The sequence below is a fragment of the Hyperolius riggenbachi genome, chromosome 11, assembly GCF_040937935.1.
Source record: "Hyperolius riggenbachi isolate aHypRig1 chromosome 11, aHypRig1.pri, whole genome shotgun sequence".
Taxonomy (NCBI): Eukaryota; Metazoa; Chordata; class Amphibia; order Anura; family Hyperoliidae; genus Hyperolius; species Hyperolius riggenbachi.
The window spans coordinates 4,415,576-4,432,668 of NC_090656.1; the positions used below are offsets into that span (position 1 = coordinate 4,415,576).

Sequence of the window (17,093 nt, forward strand, 5' to 3'; positions counted from 1 at the left end):
TGGTTACTCTGTGGGTTAAAGTGATTCTGAAGTCAGAAAAAAAGTAACTCACCTACAGAGAGGGAAGGCTCTGGATCCTATATAGCGCCTTCCTCTGCCTTTTGGCTAAGATCAAGTGTAGTATCTGTTCTGATCAGTTTAAGGGGCGGGCCGGGCCCAAAGTAAGTTCTGACAACCCCGAAAGTTGGGGGGCACCTCGAACGAGTGAGGAGGGGGAGGGACACCTCCAAACCCTCTAGTACGGGTGTCCACTGTTGTTCTTACGTTCCCTTGATCCTAACTGCACAAACGGATCTACCATGGTCGAGGCTGAAGGGCTGGGGGCTTTGCTTAGGTGTACTGCCTCTGGAAGTGGCGATCCAGGAGTGCCTGAAAAACCTGGGGCCTGGGAAACCCCGTGGCGGAGTAAGGCACTGAGTTCTGTACTACCTGTATGCTTAGCCAACTAATGCAGCTCCCCGGCCTTTTGGCTGGGAGAGTGTGGAATTTTTATAACGCCGGCCGCAAGGTCGGGGCCAGCTTGCTGGCACTGGGGACTTGTCCCCTGGGGACTCTGGTCTCCGACTAGAGGCTCCTTCTTGGGGGAGCCGACCCTGGCCAGTGGGCAACTACATGGCACAGTTGGGGTTCTCCTATCCTTCGGGTGTCAGGAGGACACCAAAGCAAAGGGGGAGGTTCCCCTCCGGGAGAACAGTGGAAAGGGCCCTGCTTTTGTGGGGCCCAGGGCTGCTCATGCACGTTTTTTGTGGGGTGTTTATGCACTTCCACTTTTTCCTCCGGGCTTCTGTTGTGCACAACAGGAGCCAAGAAAGCAAGAAAAAAAAATACAGCCTTCCTTTCTCTGTGTCCTCTTTCCACCGCTGTCCCCCATTGCAGTTATTGGACCAGCCAGTCTGATAAACCTTTGAGGATCCTTGTAATAAGCCTCCGGGAGGCCTCAGAAGGCTTTAGAAGCTCTTGTGCCCCCGACTGTTTCTGAAACCTTCCAAGGACTGCCAGAGGCAGAGAATGTGAACAGCAACACACTATGACAGGGCTGTCCAACTGGTGGCCAACGGGCCTGATGTGGCCCCCGGGCTGCACTCACTTGTCAGGACTATTTCTTTGAGTCAGTCCCCCTCCTCTGGCAGGCCCACCTTTTTGTTTGCGCTTGGCTCCGCCCCCCAAAGCCAGGACATTGATGCTCTGCCTCCTCCAGCCAAAAAATTTGGTGCTAGACACGCCCCCTGTCCATGACGTTGGACAGCACTGCTCCATGAAATCCAGAGCCTTCCATTTCCATAGGGTAGTGTCTGATATATTTTATATATATATTTTTGGCTGGCTTCAAACTTGCTTTAAAAAGTCTACTGTACTACCTTTTTTTTTTTTCTTCTTCTGTGTATTCATTTCTTCCATAAGGATGTGTTTTTTTGTTTTGTTTTCACAAAAGTTGGTTCTACTGGCCTTGACTCAGCTCTGTTAGACATCTTATTATACTTCCATAATATTCTGTTTCCTTTTAGAGACTTAACAAGGAGAATGAGGCAACGTCACAAGCCTCCCCCAGCACCTCCATGCTGCCCCGCAGCGCATACTGGCATCACATCACCAGCGGTCAGGCTGGTGGCGAGTCTTCCTGCGGTAACCGTAAGTTCCTGTGCGATGGTCACATGACTGCTTATACACTGACCCTCATATCGCTGCCCTGTAACATGGATAAACACAGCCAGTGCTTACAGCAAACCTGCATAAACCATGTACCCAATCAGTTAAATGTATGTACAGTTATGGTGATACTTAGCAGTTGCCCGCTCTGTTACTTGTGGGGGACGCAGATGGGGACACCCAGCATGCAGTGCACACAGATTTTCAATCGATTTCATGCTTAAAGAGAAACAGTGTTCAAGAATTGAACTTCATCCCAATCAGTAGCTGATACCCCCTTTCCCATGAGAAATCTATTACTTTTCACAAACAGACCATCAGGGGGCGCTGTATGGCTGATATTGTGGTGAAACTTCCCAGTGTGATGTCAGGACCATGGTCCTGGCAGTTTCCTTTCTGTGAACCTCGTTGCATTGTGGGAAATAACAGCTGTTTCCAACTGCCAAAAAAGCAAGCAGCGTCTCCTTCCAGTGACATCACCTGCCAGCAGTAAAAATGTCACCATGTGATAAATGTCAGAATGTAAATCAGTGAGAGGAAAGATTTTATTACATTATTTTCACTGGAGTTCCTTCTTAAGAGGAGTTAAAGGACGTTCACGGCAGTCACCATTGCGCTGGTGGGAGAGGACAGTAATAGAAGTAAAGTAACACAGACCCGCAGGACTCATGGGAAGAGAACAGTGTGTGGTCCTCTTTATAGCGGTTTATGTGCCAGAAGTCTGCAGTGTTTGGGGGTAATGAAGGGTAAAGCAATGTCAGTTTAGAGTGGAGTAAAGCTTCCTGTGTCAGGTAAAAGCATTAACTCCGCCTTTGCGTTGCAGGAACGTATAGCGGCCGGGACTCGGATCCCATCACCAGGCGGATGATACAGCGGAAGCTGCCCACCTCGGCCTCCCAGTGACCGGATCCCCCCCTGCTTCCAGGATGATGGACTGCGCCGTGTGTCTGGACTCTGGAACCATCCGTCAGCGAGGCTCCTCCCTCTGCACTGAGGGGACCTCGCAGGACAGAGAGCCGGGAGGAGGGACTATCCCTGTATAAAGCCAATTTTGCACTATAAAAAGTACTAAGTTCTGAGCTGGTGTGTGTCTTCCTTTGTTTCGTCATTTCCTGCATGCTGGAACGCAGGGGAGGAGCTCTGTGCGGGCGTCGCCAAGTTCGGAGCTGGTGTGTGTCTTCCTTTGTCTCGTCATTTCCTGCATGCTGGAATGCGGGGGAGGAGCTCTGTGCGTGCGCCGCGGCTGACTTACTAAGACGGAGGCCAGGAACGCTGGAGCAGACCGACCAATCGAGTTTCAGCGAGTGAATGAAGAGAGGATTCTGGGAGCTCTATTCATGAACCTCACCACAGTCACTTGGGCTGATAGCAGTGCACAGAAACCTGCCCCACAGGCGGAGCAGTCACAGAAATCAGTTAGAATCCTTGTTTTATTTACAGCAATACTGAAGTGACCCTGTGAAGAAAAAAGTTACCTATGTAGCGGGAAGATTTTGGATCCCACAGCCTTTCTAGGGGGGACATTTATCAACAGTGTCTGAGACAAAATATTAGGTAGGTTTTTAGAAATCCGTGCAGAACTGTCTCAGACATCCTAAGAAATCACTAAATAGTGCAGATTCCTTCTTAAACTGTGAGGAATAGGAGGAGTTAGGAAGGTTTCTCAGACAGTGCAGTGTGTGAGGGAAATTGCTGTTGCTGAGGTAACCAATACATCTGATGTAATGCATCAATGCCCAGCAGTGGAAGAGTTAAGCACAGGACACCTGGCAGCAGGGGGAGGAGCACTTCACAAATCATGCCTAGCTTGCACTGCTGCACTATCCGTAGAACTGCTATTAAAGGGAAAATGAAGTGAGAGGGATATGGAACTTGAAAAACACAAGCGAGACTGAGAGCCCAATATAGTGTAGTACCTTAGTAGCAGATGATAAAGTGTGTAATCAAGCAATGGTTATACTCACAAGTATAGGTTGCCACAAAAGGCAACCACTGGATAGGCAGGTGGGGAGAATTATAACCTGACCCCACTCAGGTATAAGAAGTCGCTCTCTGTAGATAGGAAAAAGGGGATACACCCCTCCACCAGGGGGGGACTAGTTGATTTGTAAAACAGTATAACCGAGGCGCCAACAAGAGTAAAAGCGATTAAAAAACGTTTAAAAGGGGGAAGTTGGTGGACTCCGCTCCCTCGTAGAAAAAAACAGACAATGGGACGTTACATACAAAGTAACTTTTATTAAAAGCTCCAAGATTTGCAACGCGTTTCACGGGTCACTATCCCGCTTCATCAGGCAATAGTTTGGAGGGTACACAGTCGTTGCAAATCTTGGAGCTTTTAATAAAAGTTACTTTGTATGTGAGCAACATCGCATTGTCCGTTTTTTTCTCTACAAGGAGGTCCGTACAGACACACTGCGTACCAACACAGGTCAGTGCAGACACACTGCGCGCGCACACACGGTCAGTGCCGACACTGCGCACACACAGGAGGTCAGTGCAGACACACTGTGCGCACACACAGGTCAGTACAGACACACTGCGCACCAACACAGGAGGTCAGTGCAGACACACTGTGCGCGCGCGCACACACACACACACGCACACACACACACACACACACTCAGTGCCGACACTGTGCGCACACACAGGCAGGAGGTCAGTGCAGACACACTGTGCGCACACACAGGAGGTCAGTGCAGACACACAGGAGGTCAGTGCGGACACACAGGAGGTGAGTGCGGACACAGGTCCGTGAGGACACACTGCGCGCGCATACACAGGTCAGTGCAGACACACACACACACACAGGTCAGTGCAGACACTGCGCACACACACAGGAGGTCAGTGCAACGTGTTTCACGGGTCACTATCCCGCTTCATCGGGCAATAGTTTGGAGGGTACACAGTCGTTGCAAATCTTGGAGCTTTTAATAAAAGTTACTTTGTATGTGAGTAACGTCGCATTGTCCGTTTTTTTTCTACAAGGAGGTCAGTACAGACACACTGCGCACCAACACAGGAGGTCAGTGCAGACACACTGCGCGCACGCACACACTCACACACACAGGAAGTCAGTGCTGACACTGCGCGCACACACACAGGAGGTCAGTACAGACACACTGCGCGCACGCACACACTCACACACACACGAGGTCAGTGCCGACACTGCGCGCACACACACAGGAGGTCAGTACAGACACACTGCGCACCAACACAGGAGGTCAGTACAGACACACTGCGCACCAACACAGGAGGTCAGTGCAGACATTGCGCACACACACAGGAGGTCAGTGCAGACATTGTGCGCACACACACAGGAGGTCAGTGCAGACACACTACGCGCACACACAAGTCAGTGCAGACACACTGCGCGCGCGCACACACAGGAGGTCAGTGCGCACACACAGGTCAGTGAGGACACACTGCGCACGCACACACAGGAGGTCAGTGCAGACACTGCACACACACACAGGTCAGTGCAGACACTGCACGCGCGCGCACGCACACACACACACACACACACACACACACAGGTCAGTGCAGACACTGCGCGCACACACACAGGAGGTCAGTGCAGACACACTGCGCGCACACACACAGGAGGTCAGTGCAGACACTGCGCACACACACAGGAGGTCAGTGCAGACACTGCGCACGCACACACAGGAGGTCAGTGCAGACACCACCCACACACACAGGTCAGTGCAGACACTGCGCACACACACACACACAGGTCAGTGCAGACACTGCGCACACACACAGGAGGTCAGTGCAGACACACTGCGCACTAACGCAGGAGGTCAGTGCAGACACACTGCGCACTAACGCAGGAGGTCAGTGCAGACACACTGCGCGCACACACAGGAGGTCAGTGAGGACACACTGCGCACACACACAGGTCAGTGAGGACACACTGCGCGCACACACAGGAGGTCAGTGCAGACACACTGCGCACTAACGCAGGAGGTCAGTGCAGACACACTGCGCACCAACGCAGGAGGTCAGTGCAGACACACTGCGCGCACACACACACACACACACACACAGGAGGTCAGTGCGGACACACTGCGCACACACACAGGAGGTCAGTGCAGACACTGCGCACACACACAGGAGGTCAGTGCAGACACTGCGCACACACACAGGAGGTCAGTGCAGACACTGCGCACACACACAGGAGGTCAGTGCAGACACTGCACACCAACACAGGAGGTCAGTGCAGACACTGCGCACCAACACAGGAGGTCAGTGCAGACACACTGCGCACACACACAGGAGGTCAGTGCAGACACATTGCGCACCAACACAGGAGGTCAGTGCAGACACTGCGCACCAACACAGGAGGTCAGTGCAGACACACTGCGCACACACACAGGAGGTCAGTGCAGACACATTGCGCACCAACACAGGAGGTCAGTACAGACACACTGCGCACCAACACAGGAGGGCAGTGCAAACACTGCATACCAACACAGGAGGTCAGTGCAGACACACTGCGCACCACCACAGGAGGTCAGTGCAGACACACTGCGCACCAACACAGGAGGTCAGTGCAGACACACTGCGCACCAACACAGGAGGTCAGTGCAGACACACTGCACACCAACACAGGAGGTCAGTGCAGACACACTGCGCACCAACACAGGTCAGTGCAGACGCACTGCGCGCACACACACACAGGAGGTCAGTGAGGACACACTGCGCACCACCACAGGAGGTCAGTGCAGACACACTGCGCACCACCACAGGAGATCAGTGCAGACACACTGCGCACCACCACAGGAGATCAGTGCAGACACACTGCGCACCACCACAGGAGATCAGTGCAAACACACTGCGTACCACCACAGGAGGTCAGTGCAGACACACTGCGCACTAACGCAGGAGGTCAGTGCAGACACACTGCGCACCAACGCAGGAGGTCAGTGCAGACACACTGCGCGCACACACACACACACACACACACAGGAGGTCAGTGCGGACACACTGCGCACACACACAGGAGGTCAGTGCAGACACTGCGCACACACACAGGAGGTCAGTGCAGACACTGCGCACACACACAGGAGGTCAGTGCAGACACTGCGCACACACACAGGAGGTCAGTGCAGACACTGCACACCAACACAGGAGGTCAGTGCAGACACTGCGCACCAACACAGGAGGTCAGTGCAGACACACTGCGCACACACACAGGAGGTCAGTGCAGACACATTGCGCACCAACACAGGAGGTCAGTGCAGACACTGCGCACCAACACAGGAGGTCAGTGCAGACACACTGCGCACACACACAGGAGGTCAGTGCAGACACATTGCGCACCAACACAGGAGGTCAGTACAGACACACTGCGCACCAACACAGGAGGGCAGTGCAAACACTGCATACCAACACAGGAGGTCAGTGCAGACACACTGCGCACCACCACAGGAGGTCAGTGCAGACACACTGCGCACCAACACAGGAGGTCAGTGCAGACACACTGCGCACCAACACAGGAGGTCAGTGCAGACACACTGCACACCAACACAGGAGGTCAGTGCAGACACACTGCGCACCAACACAGGTCAGTGCAGACGCACTGCGCGCACACACACACAGGAGGTCAGTGAGGACACACTGCGCACCACCACAGGAGGTCAGTGCAGACACACTGCGCACCACCACAGGAGATCAGTGCAGACACACTGCGCACCACCACAGGAGATCAGTGCAGACACACTGCGCACCACCACAGGAGATCAGTGCAAACACACTGCGTACCACCACAGGAGATCAGTGCAGACAAACTGCATGCACACGCACACACACACACACACACAGGAGATCAGTGCAGACAAACTGCATGCACACGCACACACACACACACACACAGGAGGTCAGTGCAGACACACTGCGCACCAACACAGGTCAGTGCAGACGCACTGCGCGCACACACACACAGGAGGTCAGTGAGGACACACTGCGCACCACCACAGGAGGTCAGTGCAGACACACTGCGCACCACCACAGGAGATCAGTGCAGACACACTGCGCACCACCACAGGAGATCAGTGCAGACACACTGCGCACCACCACAGGAGATCAGTGCAGACACACTGCGCACCACCACAGGAGATCAGTGCAGACACACTGCGCACCACCACAGGAGGTCAGTGCAGACACACTGCGCACCAACACAGGAGGTCAGTGCAGACACACTGCGCACCAACACAGGAGGTCAGTGCAGACACACTGCACACCAACACAGGAGGTCAGTGCAGACACACTGCGCACCAACACAGGTCAGTGCAGACGCACTGCGCGCACACACACACAGGAGGTCAGTGAGGACACACTGCGCACCACCACAGGAGGTCAGTGCAGACACACTGCGCACCACCACAGGAGATCAGTGCAGACACACTGCGCACCACCACAGGAGATCAGTGCAGACACACTGCGCACCACCACAGGAGATCAGTGCAGACACACTGCGCACCACCACAGGAGATCAGTGCAGACACACTGCGCACCAACACAGGAGATCAGTGCAGACACACTGCGCACCACCACAGGAGATCAGTGCAAACACACTGCGTACCACCACAGGAGATCAGTGCAGACACACTGCGTACCACCACAGGAGATCAGTGCAGACACACTGCGTACCACCACAGGAGATCAGTGCAGACATTTCCTGCTGTGTTTACTTATCCCAGGAGAGGCCGCGCACACACGCTCAGTGCAGACACACTGTGCCAAATCAGTTCCCCAGATTGTGAAAAAAACCATTTATTAGGAAATAACACAGATATACACACGATGCAGCCAGGCCAGGGAGACGGGGTGTGCTGATCAGGAGGTTTCAGTTTATAGTCAGGACATCACTCTGGATCTCATGGCTCAGCTGCGTTTGCAGATCGCTGAGCTTCCTCTTCAGACCAGACAGCGCTGAAAGAACAATGGTCTCCGGCCGCAGAGAACCACACGACTCCACGTTATAGTAGAACCTACGGGGATAAATACTCGTTCAGTATGGAGAAAGCGCAATACAATGTGACAAAACACAAGATTCTGTACAGCTGTGAAGATTACACAGTGCACAGGCTTACTGCTGTCATCAGAGACAACCTGAACATACAACAAAGAGAAGAGAGAGGACTAATCACACAGGAGCCCTGTACTGATCAGCTGTCATGTGACTAATCCACACAGGAGTACTGTACTGATCAGCTGACATGTGACTAATCACACAGGAGCCCTGTACTGATCAGCTGTCATGTGACTAATCACAGAGGAGCCCTGTACTGATCAGCTGTCATGTGACTAATCACACAGGAGCCCTGTACTGAGCACCTGTCATGTGACTAATCCACACAGGAGCCCTGTACTGATCAACTGTCATGTGACTAATCCACACAGGAGCCCTGCACTGATCAACTGTCATGTGACTAATCACACAGGAGCCCTGTACTGATCAGCTGTCATGTGACTAATCACACAGGAGCCCTGTACTGATCAGCTGTCATGTGACTAATCACACAGGAGCCCTGTACTGATCAGCTGTCATGTGACTAATCACAGAGGAGCCCTGTACTGATCACCTGTCATGTGACTAATCCACACAGGAGCCCTGTACTGATCAGCTGTCATGTGACTAATCCACACAGGAGCCCTGCACTGATCAACTGTCATGTGACTAATCACAGAGGAGCCCTGCACTGATCAGCTGTCATGTGACTAATCCACACAGGAGCCCTGTACTGATCAGCTGTCATGTGACTAATCACACAGGAGCCCTGCACTGATCAGCTGTCATGTGACTAATCCACACAGGAGCCCTGCACTGATCAACTGTCATGTGACTAATCCACACAGGAGCCCTGTACTGAGCACCTGTCATGTGACTAATCACAGAGGAGCCCTGCACTGATCAGCTGTCATGTGACTAATCACACAGGAGCCCTGTACTGATCAGCTGTCATGTGACTAATCACACAGGAGCCCTGTACTGATCACCTGTCATGTGACTAATCCACACAGGAGCCCTGTACTGAGCACCTGTCATGTGACTAATCACAGAGGAGCCCTGCACTGATCACCTGTCATGTGACTAATCACACAGGAGCCCTGCACTGATCAGCTGTCATGTGACTAATCACAGAGGAGCCCTGTACTGATCAGCTGTCATGTGACTAATCACACAGGAGCCCTGTACTGATCAGCTGTCATGTGACTAATCACACAGGAGCCCTGTACTGATCAGCTGTCATGTGACTAATCACACAGGAGCCCTGCACTGATCACCTGTCATGTGACTAATCACACAGGAGCCCTGTACTGATCAGCTGTCATGTGACTAATCACACAGGAGCCCTGTACTGATCAGCTGTCATGTGACTAATCACAGAGGAGCCCTGCACTGATCACCTGTCATGTGACTAATCCACACAGGAGCCCTGTACTGAGCACCTGTCATGTGACTAATCACACAGGAGCACCTGTCATGTGACTAATCACAGAGGAGCCCTGCACTGATCACCTGTCATGTGACTAATCCACACAGGAGCACCTGTCATGTCTCCACTGAAGGCAAACCAAGCCAAGAAAATGCCTCAGCACCATCAGTGTTATGCCAGAGGTGAGCTAAGGGTATGTACACACATCCAGTTCTCATTGATCGATTTTACCACTTTCATGTAGTATGAGGGCAGATATTCAACATATTTTGCATACTATCAGCAGATTGTGCAGGTAAGCTCTCATATTACATGGCAGGGGTAAAATTGAGCAAACAAAATAGGTGTGCATCAAGCATAAGACTCATACATGCTTACAAGGCATGTCCCCTGCAGATGTGTTGCTAGTCTGCAGGCTAGTGGCGTCTTCTGTTGCCATGTGGGGGTGAGAGCTAATGGAGTGGTGTGAGAATGACATCACATGGTGGGCGGGGTGAGGGCTAATGGAGTGGTGTGGGAATGACATCACATGGTGGGCGGGGTGAGGGGGGAGAACAATGCTCTTGGACGAATTTATCTGCCGAGGCACCAGGGGCTGCTATGCACATGCCAGATTTTCGCCAGAGGCGGTAGTTATCGGCTGAGTTCCAACTAGCGTATCTACGAGGCCTTCCACTGAGAATACACACCTTCAACTTTGATTGGCCAGTCACTGACCAATTGTATCACCTCTACATAGTGTGAAGGTCAACTGATATTAAATACTATGAACAGATTGTGTAGATAGTTCATACTACATGGGGGAGGTAAAATTGGACAGTGATTGGACAATCAAAGTTAAAGGTGTGTACCAAGCTTAAGGCCAGCTACAGTATACACATCCAATTTTGACTGGCCAATTTTATCAATACAATTTGAATACTATGAGCAGACTGTGTAGTTAAGCTCTCGTATTACATGGAAACCATAACATTTCCAATCTCCCTGAAAGCAACTTGAAGCCCAGGGAGGTCCCAATACTAATGAGAAGTGGGAGGGTTTGTATGGCTGACCCACTCAAGTAATCATATCACCATCAGCTCCTGCAGAGGTCACAGTGTGACAATCGCAGGGGGCGGCCCCAGGGCACAGCAGCAGTAAAGCACAGCACTCACCTCTCCGGCTTGCCGTTGGGTTCATAGGGGGCCTGCACCTCCTCTTCATCAATCTCTGAATACTCGCTCTTTGGCCTGGATGGAAAGACAGAACCGATCATGAGAAATTATTCAACAGATCTTCATACATAAGGAGATACATTATGAGATTGGGAAGACAGTACTTTAAAAGGGACCCTGAGCACTCACTAAAAATGAAATGGTGGCTTACCTGGGGCTTCCTCCAGCCCACTGTAGACGGCAAAGTCCCCCGGTGTCCTCCTGGCTCCGTTATGGGACGACCTCGGCCTGAAGTAGTCTGGGCTGCTTCCTGCTTTGCTGATATGCGTCACCATGCTGGCCGACTACACATCATCATGCGGGCCGGCGTGAGAGTCCTGCGCATGCGTGATTCTCTAACATGGAACCGCACATGCACAGGACTGCCACGCCGGCCGGCATGATGTCACAAACTGAGGAAGCGGGAAGCAGCCCTGATGAGGACTTCAGGCAGAAGTCGTCTCATAATGGTGCCGCCAGCCGGGAGAGGAGTCAGAAGGACGCCAGAGGACCTTGCGGCCTACGGTGGGCTGGAGGAAGCCCCAAGTAAGTCACTAATTTTAGTGAGTGCTTAGGGTCCCTGTGACCGGCTCGGGACCGCGTGTGTAAGAATGTACGCCGCACTTGCGCCTCTTCATCTCTGATGTGCCGTAGATTCTACGCTGGCGGTTTTATGCGGTCCTGAGCCTATCGTTGCGGCTGCCGATTCTGCTGCCATGTGACAGCTGAGCTTCTCCCTATCTGTAAGGAGCAGGTTTCATTGGCTCCTCATCAGGTGATGACTGTGAGCCAATTACAGTGATCACAGAGGAATGAAAAATAGGCTCTGGTCCTGAAAAGGAACCTGAGGTGTGAGGCCTATGGAGGCTGCCATATTTATTCGCTTTTAAATACCAGTTGCCTGGCAGTCCTGCTGATCTATATGGTCAGTAGTGTCTAAATCACACACCTGAAACAAGCATGCAGCTAATGCAGTCACACTTCAGTCAGAAACATCTGATCTGCTGCATGCTTGTTCAGTGTGTATAGATAAAAGCATTAGAGTCAGAGGATCAGCAGGTCAGCCAGGCAATGTGCATTGTTTAAACAGAAATACATATGTTGGCCTCCGTATCCCTCTCACCTCCGGGGCCAGAGCAGGGAGGTCCTAATCGAGTTAAAGGGGAGGTTCAGGGAGGGGATTAAAAAAATAAAAATAAATTTTCACTTACCTGGGGCTTCCTCCAGCCTGTGGCAGGCAGGAGGTGCCCTCGCCGCCGCTCCGCAGGCTCCCGGTGGTCTCCGGTGCCCGACCCGGCCAGGCCGGCTGCCAGGTCGGGCTCTTCTGCGCTCCATTTCCTGGCACTTCTGCGTCCCACGCCGGCGCGCTGACGTCATCGGACGTCCGCCGGGCTGTACTGCGCAGGCGCAGTAGTGGGACGCAGAAGTGCCAGGAAATGGAGCGCAGAAGAGCCCGACCTGGCAGCCGGCCTGGCCGGGTCGGGCACCGGAGACCACCGGGAGCCTGCGGAGCGGCGGCGAGGGCACCTCCTGCCTGCCACGGGCTGGAGGAAGCCCCAGGTAAGTGGAAATTTATTTTTATTTTTTTAATCCCCTCCCTGAACCTTCCCTTTAAAGAGACACTGTGTGCCCCCACTAAAACGCAGCTATCCAGCGGCTAAACGGGGGTCCCTTACCCCCCTGAATCCCCCCCCTGCAAAATCTTCAACCAAGGCGGAGATACGCGCTGATAGACACGCGTGGGGCAGGGCTGCGGCCATTAGCCCTGCCTCACCAGGAAGAGATCTCCGGGACTCCATGAGGGGATTTGGGAGGTAAGGGACCCTCGTTTAGCCGCGTGATAGCGGCGGTTTAGCAGGGGCACACATGCCCCTGCTGAATATAAGCTCTGAAGCGAGTTTTATTCTCGCTTCAGAGTCTATTTAACCTCCTTGCCGGTTATCCCGAGCTCAGCTCGGGGTAACCTGCGTAGCAGGATTTCTCAGGCCCCGCTGGGCCGATGTTCAAACTTTTTTTCCCCTGGTACGCGATCGCCGCCTCCACCCGCCGCTTCGCCACTACCCGCCGCGCCGAGCCGCACCCCCCTCCCCCCAGCGCAGCCTGGCCAATCAGTGCCAGGCAGCGCTGAGGGGTGGATCGGGATTCCCTCTGACGTCCCGACGTCCATGACGACCGGGGAAGCCCAGCAGGAAATCCCGTTCTGTATGGGATTTCCTGCTTACTCTGATCGCCGGAGGCGATCGGAGTGGGTGGGGGGATGCCGCTGCTCAGCGGCTATCATGTAGCGAGCCCTGGGCTCGCTACATGATTTTAAAAAAAAAAATTCAAAAAAAAAAGTGCTCTGCTGCCCACTTGCCGCGGGAATTGGACCGGCAAGGGGGTTAAAGAGAATCATATAAGGACACAGAGGCACAGAAATGTCTACCTTTTAATACATTATATATATTCCTATACATAACCTTTGTCTTTGTATACAAAATTCTGCACTTTTTTGGAATATTAAAAGAAAAAGTACTTTTTGCAATTTTTGGTTTCCTGAGTTTTCACTACATCCCTGACTATTTGACTAGTTCATGAGGAGGTGTCTGTGGTGCACCTACAGGGATCTTTTTGCTGATTGTGTACTCTCCCAATACAGAACTCCTAATAGGATTTGTCAAACACGCCTCGGGTTTTAGCACATGCAGAAAACAGCTGATTTTACTGAACATGTTGTCAAATGTTAATTCAAAGAGACTATTACCTGAGATTACTGACTAGTGAGGTAAATAAACGTGAGGTAAATACTTCATATATATCAAATTACAAAGGAGAACATGTGGTAAAACAAGTGGGGGGGGGGCAGGATGCCCTGAACCTGGACAAGTGATAATGGGGGGGGGGGCTTTAGCACTAAACGAGAATCCTGCTACACAGGAGGAATGAGTCTCTCCACCCCAGCATCGCCCCACAGCACATACCATTCTTCAGGCTTGGGGTAGACTGTGTGTCGCAGGGCATTGTCCGGGTCATACTCGAATGACACCCCTGCTGTTGGGTTCCACTTGGCGTGCTCCTTTCCGAAGCCTTTCTTGGCATACGCTCTGAGCCGCAACTCCTGCCCTTTCCGCAGCTTCACCAGCAGGATGTCTGCAGGGAGAGACAAAAGATGATGACTTCGCTCGATATGTAGAACCGCCTTTGTAGACAATGCCTACTGTCCAGCCAGACCTCTGCCCAGGTCCACCATTATCTGGTATTATCCTAACTCAGCACTCTGACTGCAAATCATCTTTATCCACACCAACGTCTGGTGCTCACCTACCAACCCATCGCTGTATACCCAACACCACCATCTGTCCACATCTCTTACCCATAAACCTGGCCCACCAACCCAACATCCTGCAGCCACATCACACCACACTGACTACTGGTGCTAACATACCAACCCATCGCTGTATACCCGACACCACCATCTGTCCACATCTCTCACCACTAGCCAGGGCCCTCCAACCCAACATCACACCACGCTGACTACTGGTGCTGACCTACCAACCCATCACTGTATACCCACACCACCCTCTGTCCACATCTCTCACCCATGACCCTGGCCCACCAACCCAACATCCTGTAGCTACATCACACCACACTGACTACTGGTGCTAACCTACCAACCCATCGCTGTATACCCAACACCACCATCTGTCCACATCTCTCACCACTAACCAGGGCCCACCAACCCAACATCCTACAGCTACATCACACCACACTGACTACTGGTGCTAACCTATCAACCCATTGCTGTATACCCAACACCACCCTCTGTCCACATCTCTCACCACTAACCAGGGCCCTCCAACCCAACATCCTGTAGCTACATCACACCACACTGACTACTGGTGCTAACCTTCCAACCCATCGCTGTATACCCAACACCACCATCTGTCCACATCTCTCACCACTAACCAGGGCCCTCCAACCCAACATCCTACAGCTACATCACACCACACTGACTACTGGTGCTAACCTTCCAACCCATCGCTGTATACCCAACACCACCATCTGTCCACATCTCTCACCACTAACCCTGGCCCACCAACCCAACATCCTACAGCTACATCACACCACACTGACTACTGGTGCTAACCTACCAACCCATTGCTGTATACCCAACACCACCCTCTGTCCACATCTCTCACCACTAACCAGGGCCCTCCAACCCAACATCCTGTAGCTACATCACACCACACTGACTACTGGTGCTAACCTTCCAACCCATCGCTGTATACCCAACACCACCATCTGTCCACATCTCTCACCACTAACCAGGGCCCTCCAACCCAACATCCTGTAGCTACATCACTGACCACACTGACTACTGGTGCTAACCTACCAACCCATCGCTGTATACCCAACACCACCATCTGTCCACATCTGTCACTAGCCAGGGCCCTCCAACCCAACATCCTGTAGCTACATCACTGACCACACTGACTACTGGTGCTAACCTACCAACCCATCGCTGTATACCCAACACCACCATCTGTCCACATCTCTCACCACTAGCCAGGGCCCTCCAACCCAACATCCTACAGCTACATCACACCACACTGACTACTGGTGCTAACCTTCCAACCCATCGCTGTATACCCAACACCACCATCTGTCCACATCTCTCACCACTAACCCTGGCCCACCAACCCAACATCCTACAGCTACATCACACCACACTGACTACTGGTGCTAACCTATCAACCCATTGCTGTATACCCAACACCACCCTCTGTCCACATCTCTCACCACTAACCAGGGCCCTCCAACCCAACATCCTGTAGCTACATCACACCACACTGACTACTGGTGCTAACCTTCCAACCCATCGCTGTATACCCAACACCACCATCTGTCCACATCTCTCACCACTAACCAGGGCCCTCCAACCCAACATCCTACAGCTACATCACACCACACTGACTACTGGTGCTAACCTTCCAACCCATCGCTGTATACCCAACACCACCATCTGTCCACATCTCTCACCACTAACCCTGGCCCACCAACCCAACATCCTACAGCTACATCACACCACACTGACTACTGGTGCTAACCTACCAACCCATTGCTGTATACCCAACACCACCCTCTGTCCACATCTCTCACCACTAACCAGGGCCCTCCAACCCAACATCCTGTAGCTACATCACACCACACTGACTACTGGTGCTAACCTTCCAACCCATCGCTGTATACCCAACACCACCATCTGTCCACATCTCTCACCACTAACCAGGGCCCTCCAACCCAACATCCTGTAGCTACATCACTGACCACACTGACTACTGGTGCTAACCTACCAACCCATCGCTGTATACCCAACACCACCATCTGTCCACATCTCTCACTAGCCAGGGCCCTCCAACCCAACATCCTGTAGCTACATCACTGACCACACTGACTACTGGTGCTAACCTACCAACCCATCGCTGTATACCCAACACCACCATCTGTCCACATCTCTCACCACTAGCCAGGGCCCTCCAACCCAACATCCTACAGCTACATCACACCACACTGACTACTGGTGCTAACCTTCCAACCCATCGCTGTATACCCAACACCACCATCTGTCCACATCTCTCACCACTAACCCTGGCCCACCAACCCAACATCCTACAGCTACATCACACCACACTGACTACTGGTGCTAACCTTCCAACCCATCGCTGTATACCCAACACCACCATCTGTCCACATCTCTCACCACTAACCCTGGCCCACCAACCCAACATCCTACAGCTACATCACACCACACTGACTACTGGTGCTAACC

At 52.5% G+C, this 17,093-nt stretch overlaps 2 protein-coding genes and 1 pseudogene across 2 annotated transcripts in view; 2 read left to right on the forward strand and 1 right to left on the reverse strand.

Annotated features, from left to right (window-relative positions):
• DOK4 (docking protein 4) overlaps window positions 1–2,726 on the forward strand; it is a 43,318-nt gene extending 40,592 nt beyond the window's left edge. The window contains exons 7-8 of the mRNA XM_068261814.1: window positions 1,506–1,629; window positions 2,471–2,726. Of these exons, the coding sequence (XP_068117915.1) occupies window positions 1,506–1,629; window positions 2,471–2,550 (204 nt within the window). The 3' untranslated portion in view covers window positions 2,551–2,726. The remainder of the gene's footprint in view (window positions 1–1,505; window positions 1,630–2,470) is intronic.
• LOC137539343 (U2 spliceosomal RNA) lies at window positions 86–237 on the forward strand (annotated as a pseudogene).
• Window positions 2,727–8,408: 5,682 nt separating the features above from the next.
• The window catches only part of POLR2C (RNA polymerase II subunit C), a 105,815-nt gene continuing 97,130 nt past the window's right edge, over window positions 8,409–17,093 (reverse strand). The window contains exons 7-9 of the mRNA XM_068261486.1: window positions 14,245–14,413; window positions 11,246–11,320; window positions 8,409–8,642 (exon numbers count right to left, since the gene is read on the reverse strand). Of these exons, the coding sequence (XP_068117587.1) occupies window positions 8,498–8,642; window positions 11,246–11,320; window positions 14,245–14,413 (389 nt within the window). The 3' untranslated portion in view covers window positions 8,409–8,497. The remainder of the gene's footprint in view (window positions 8,643–11,245; window positions 11,321–14,244; window positions 14,414–17,093) is intronic.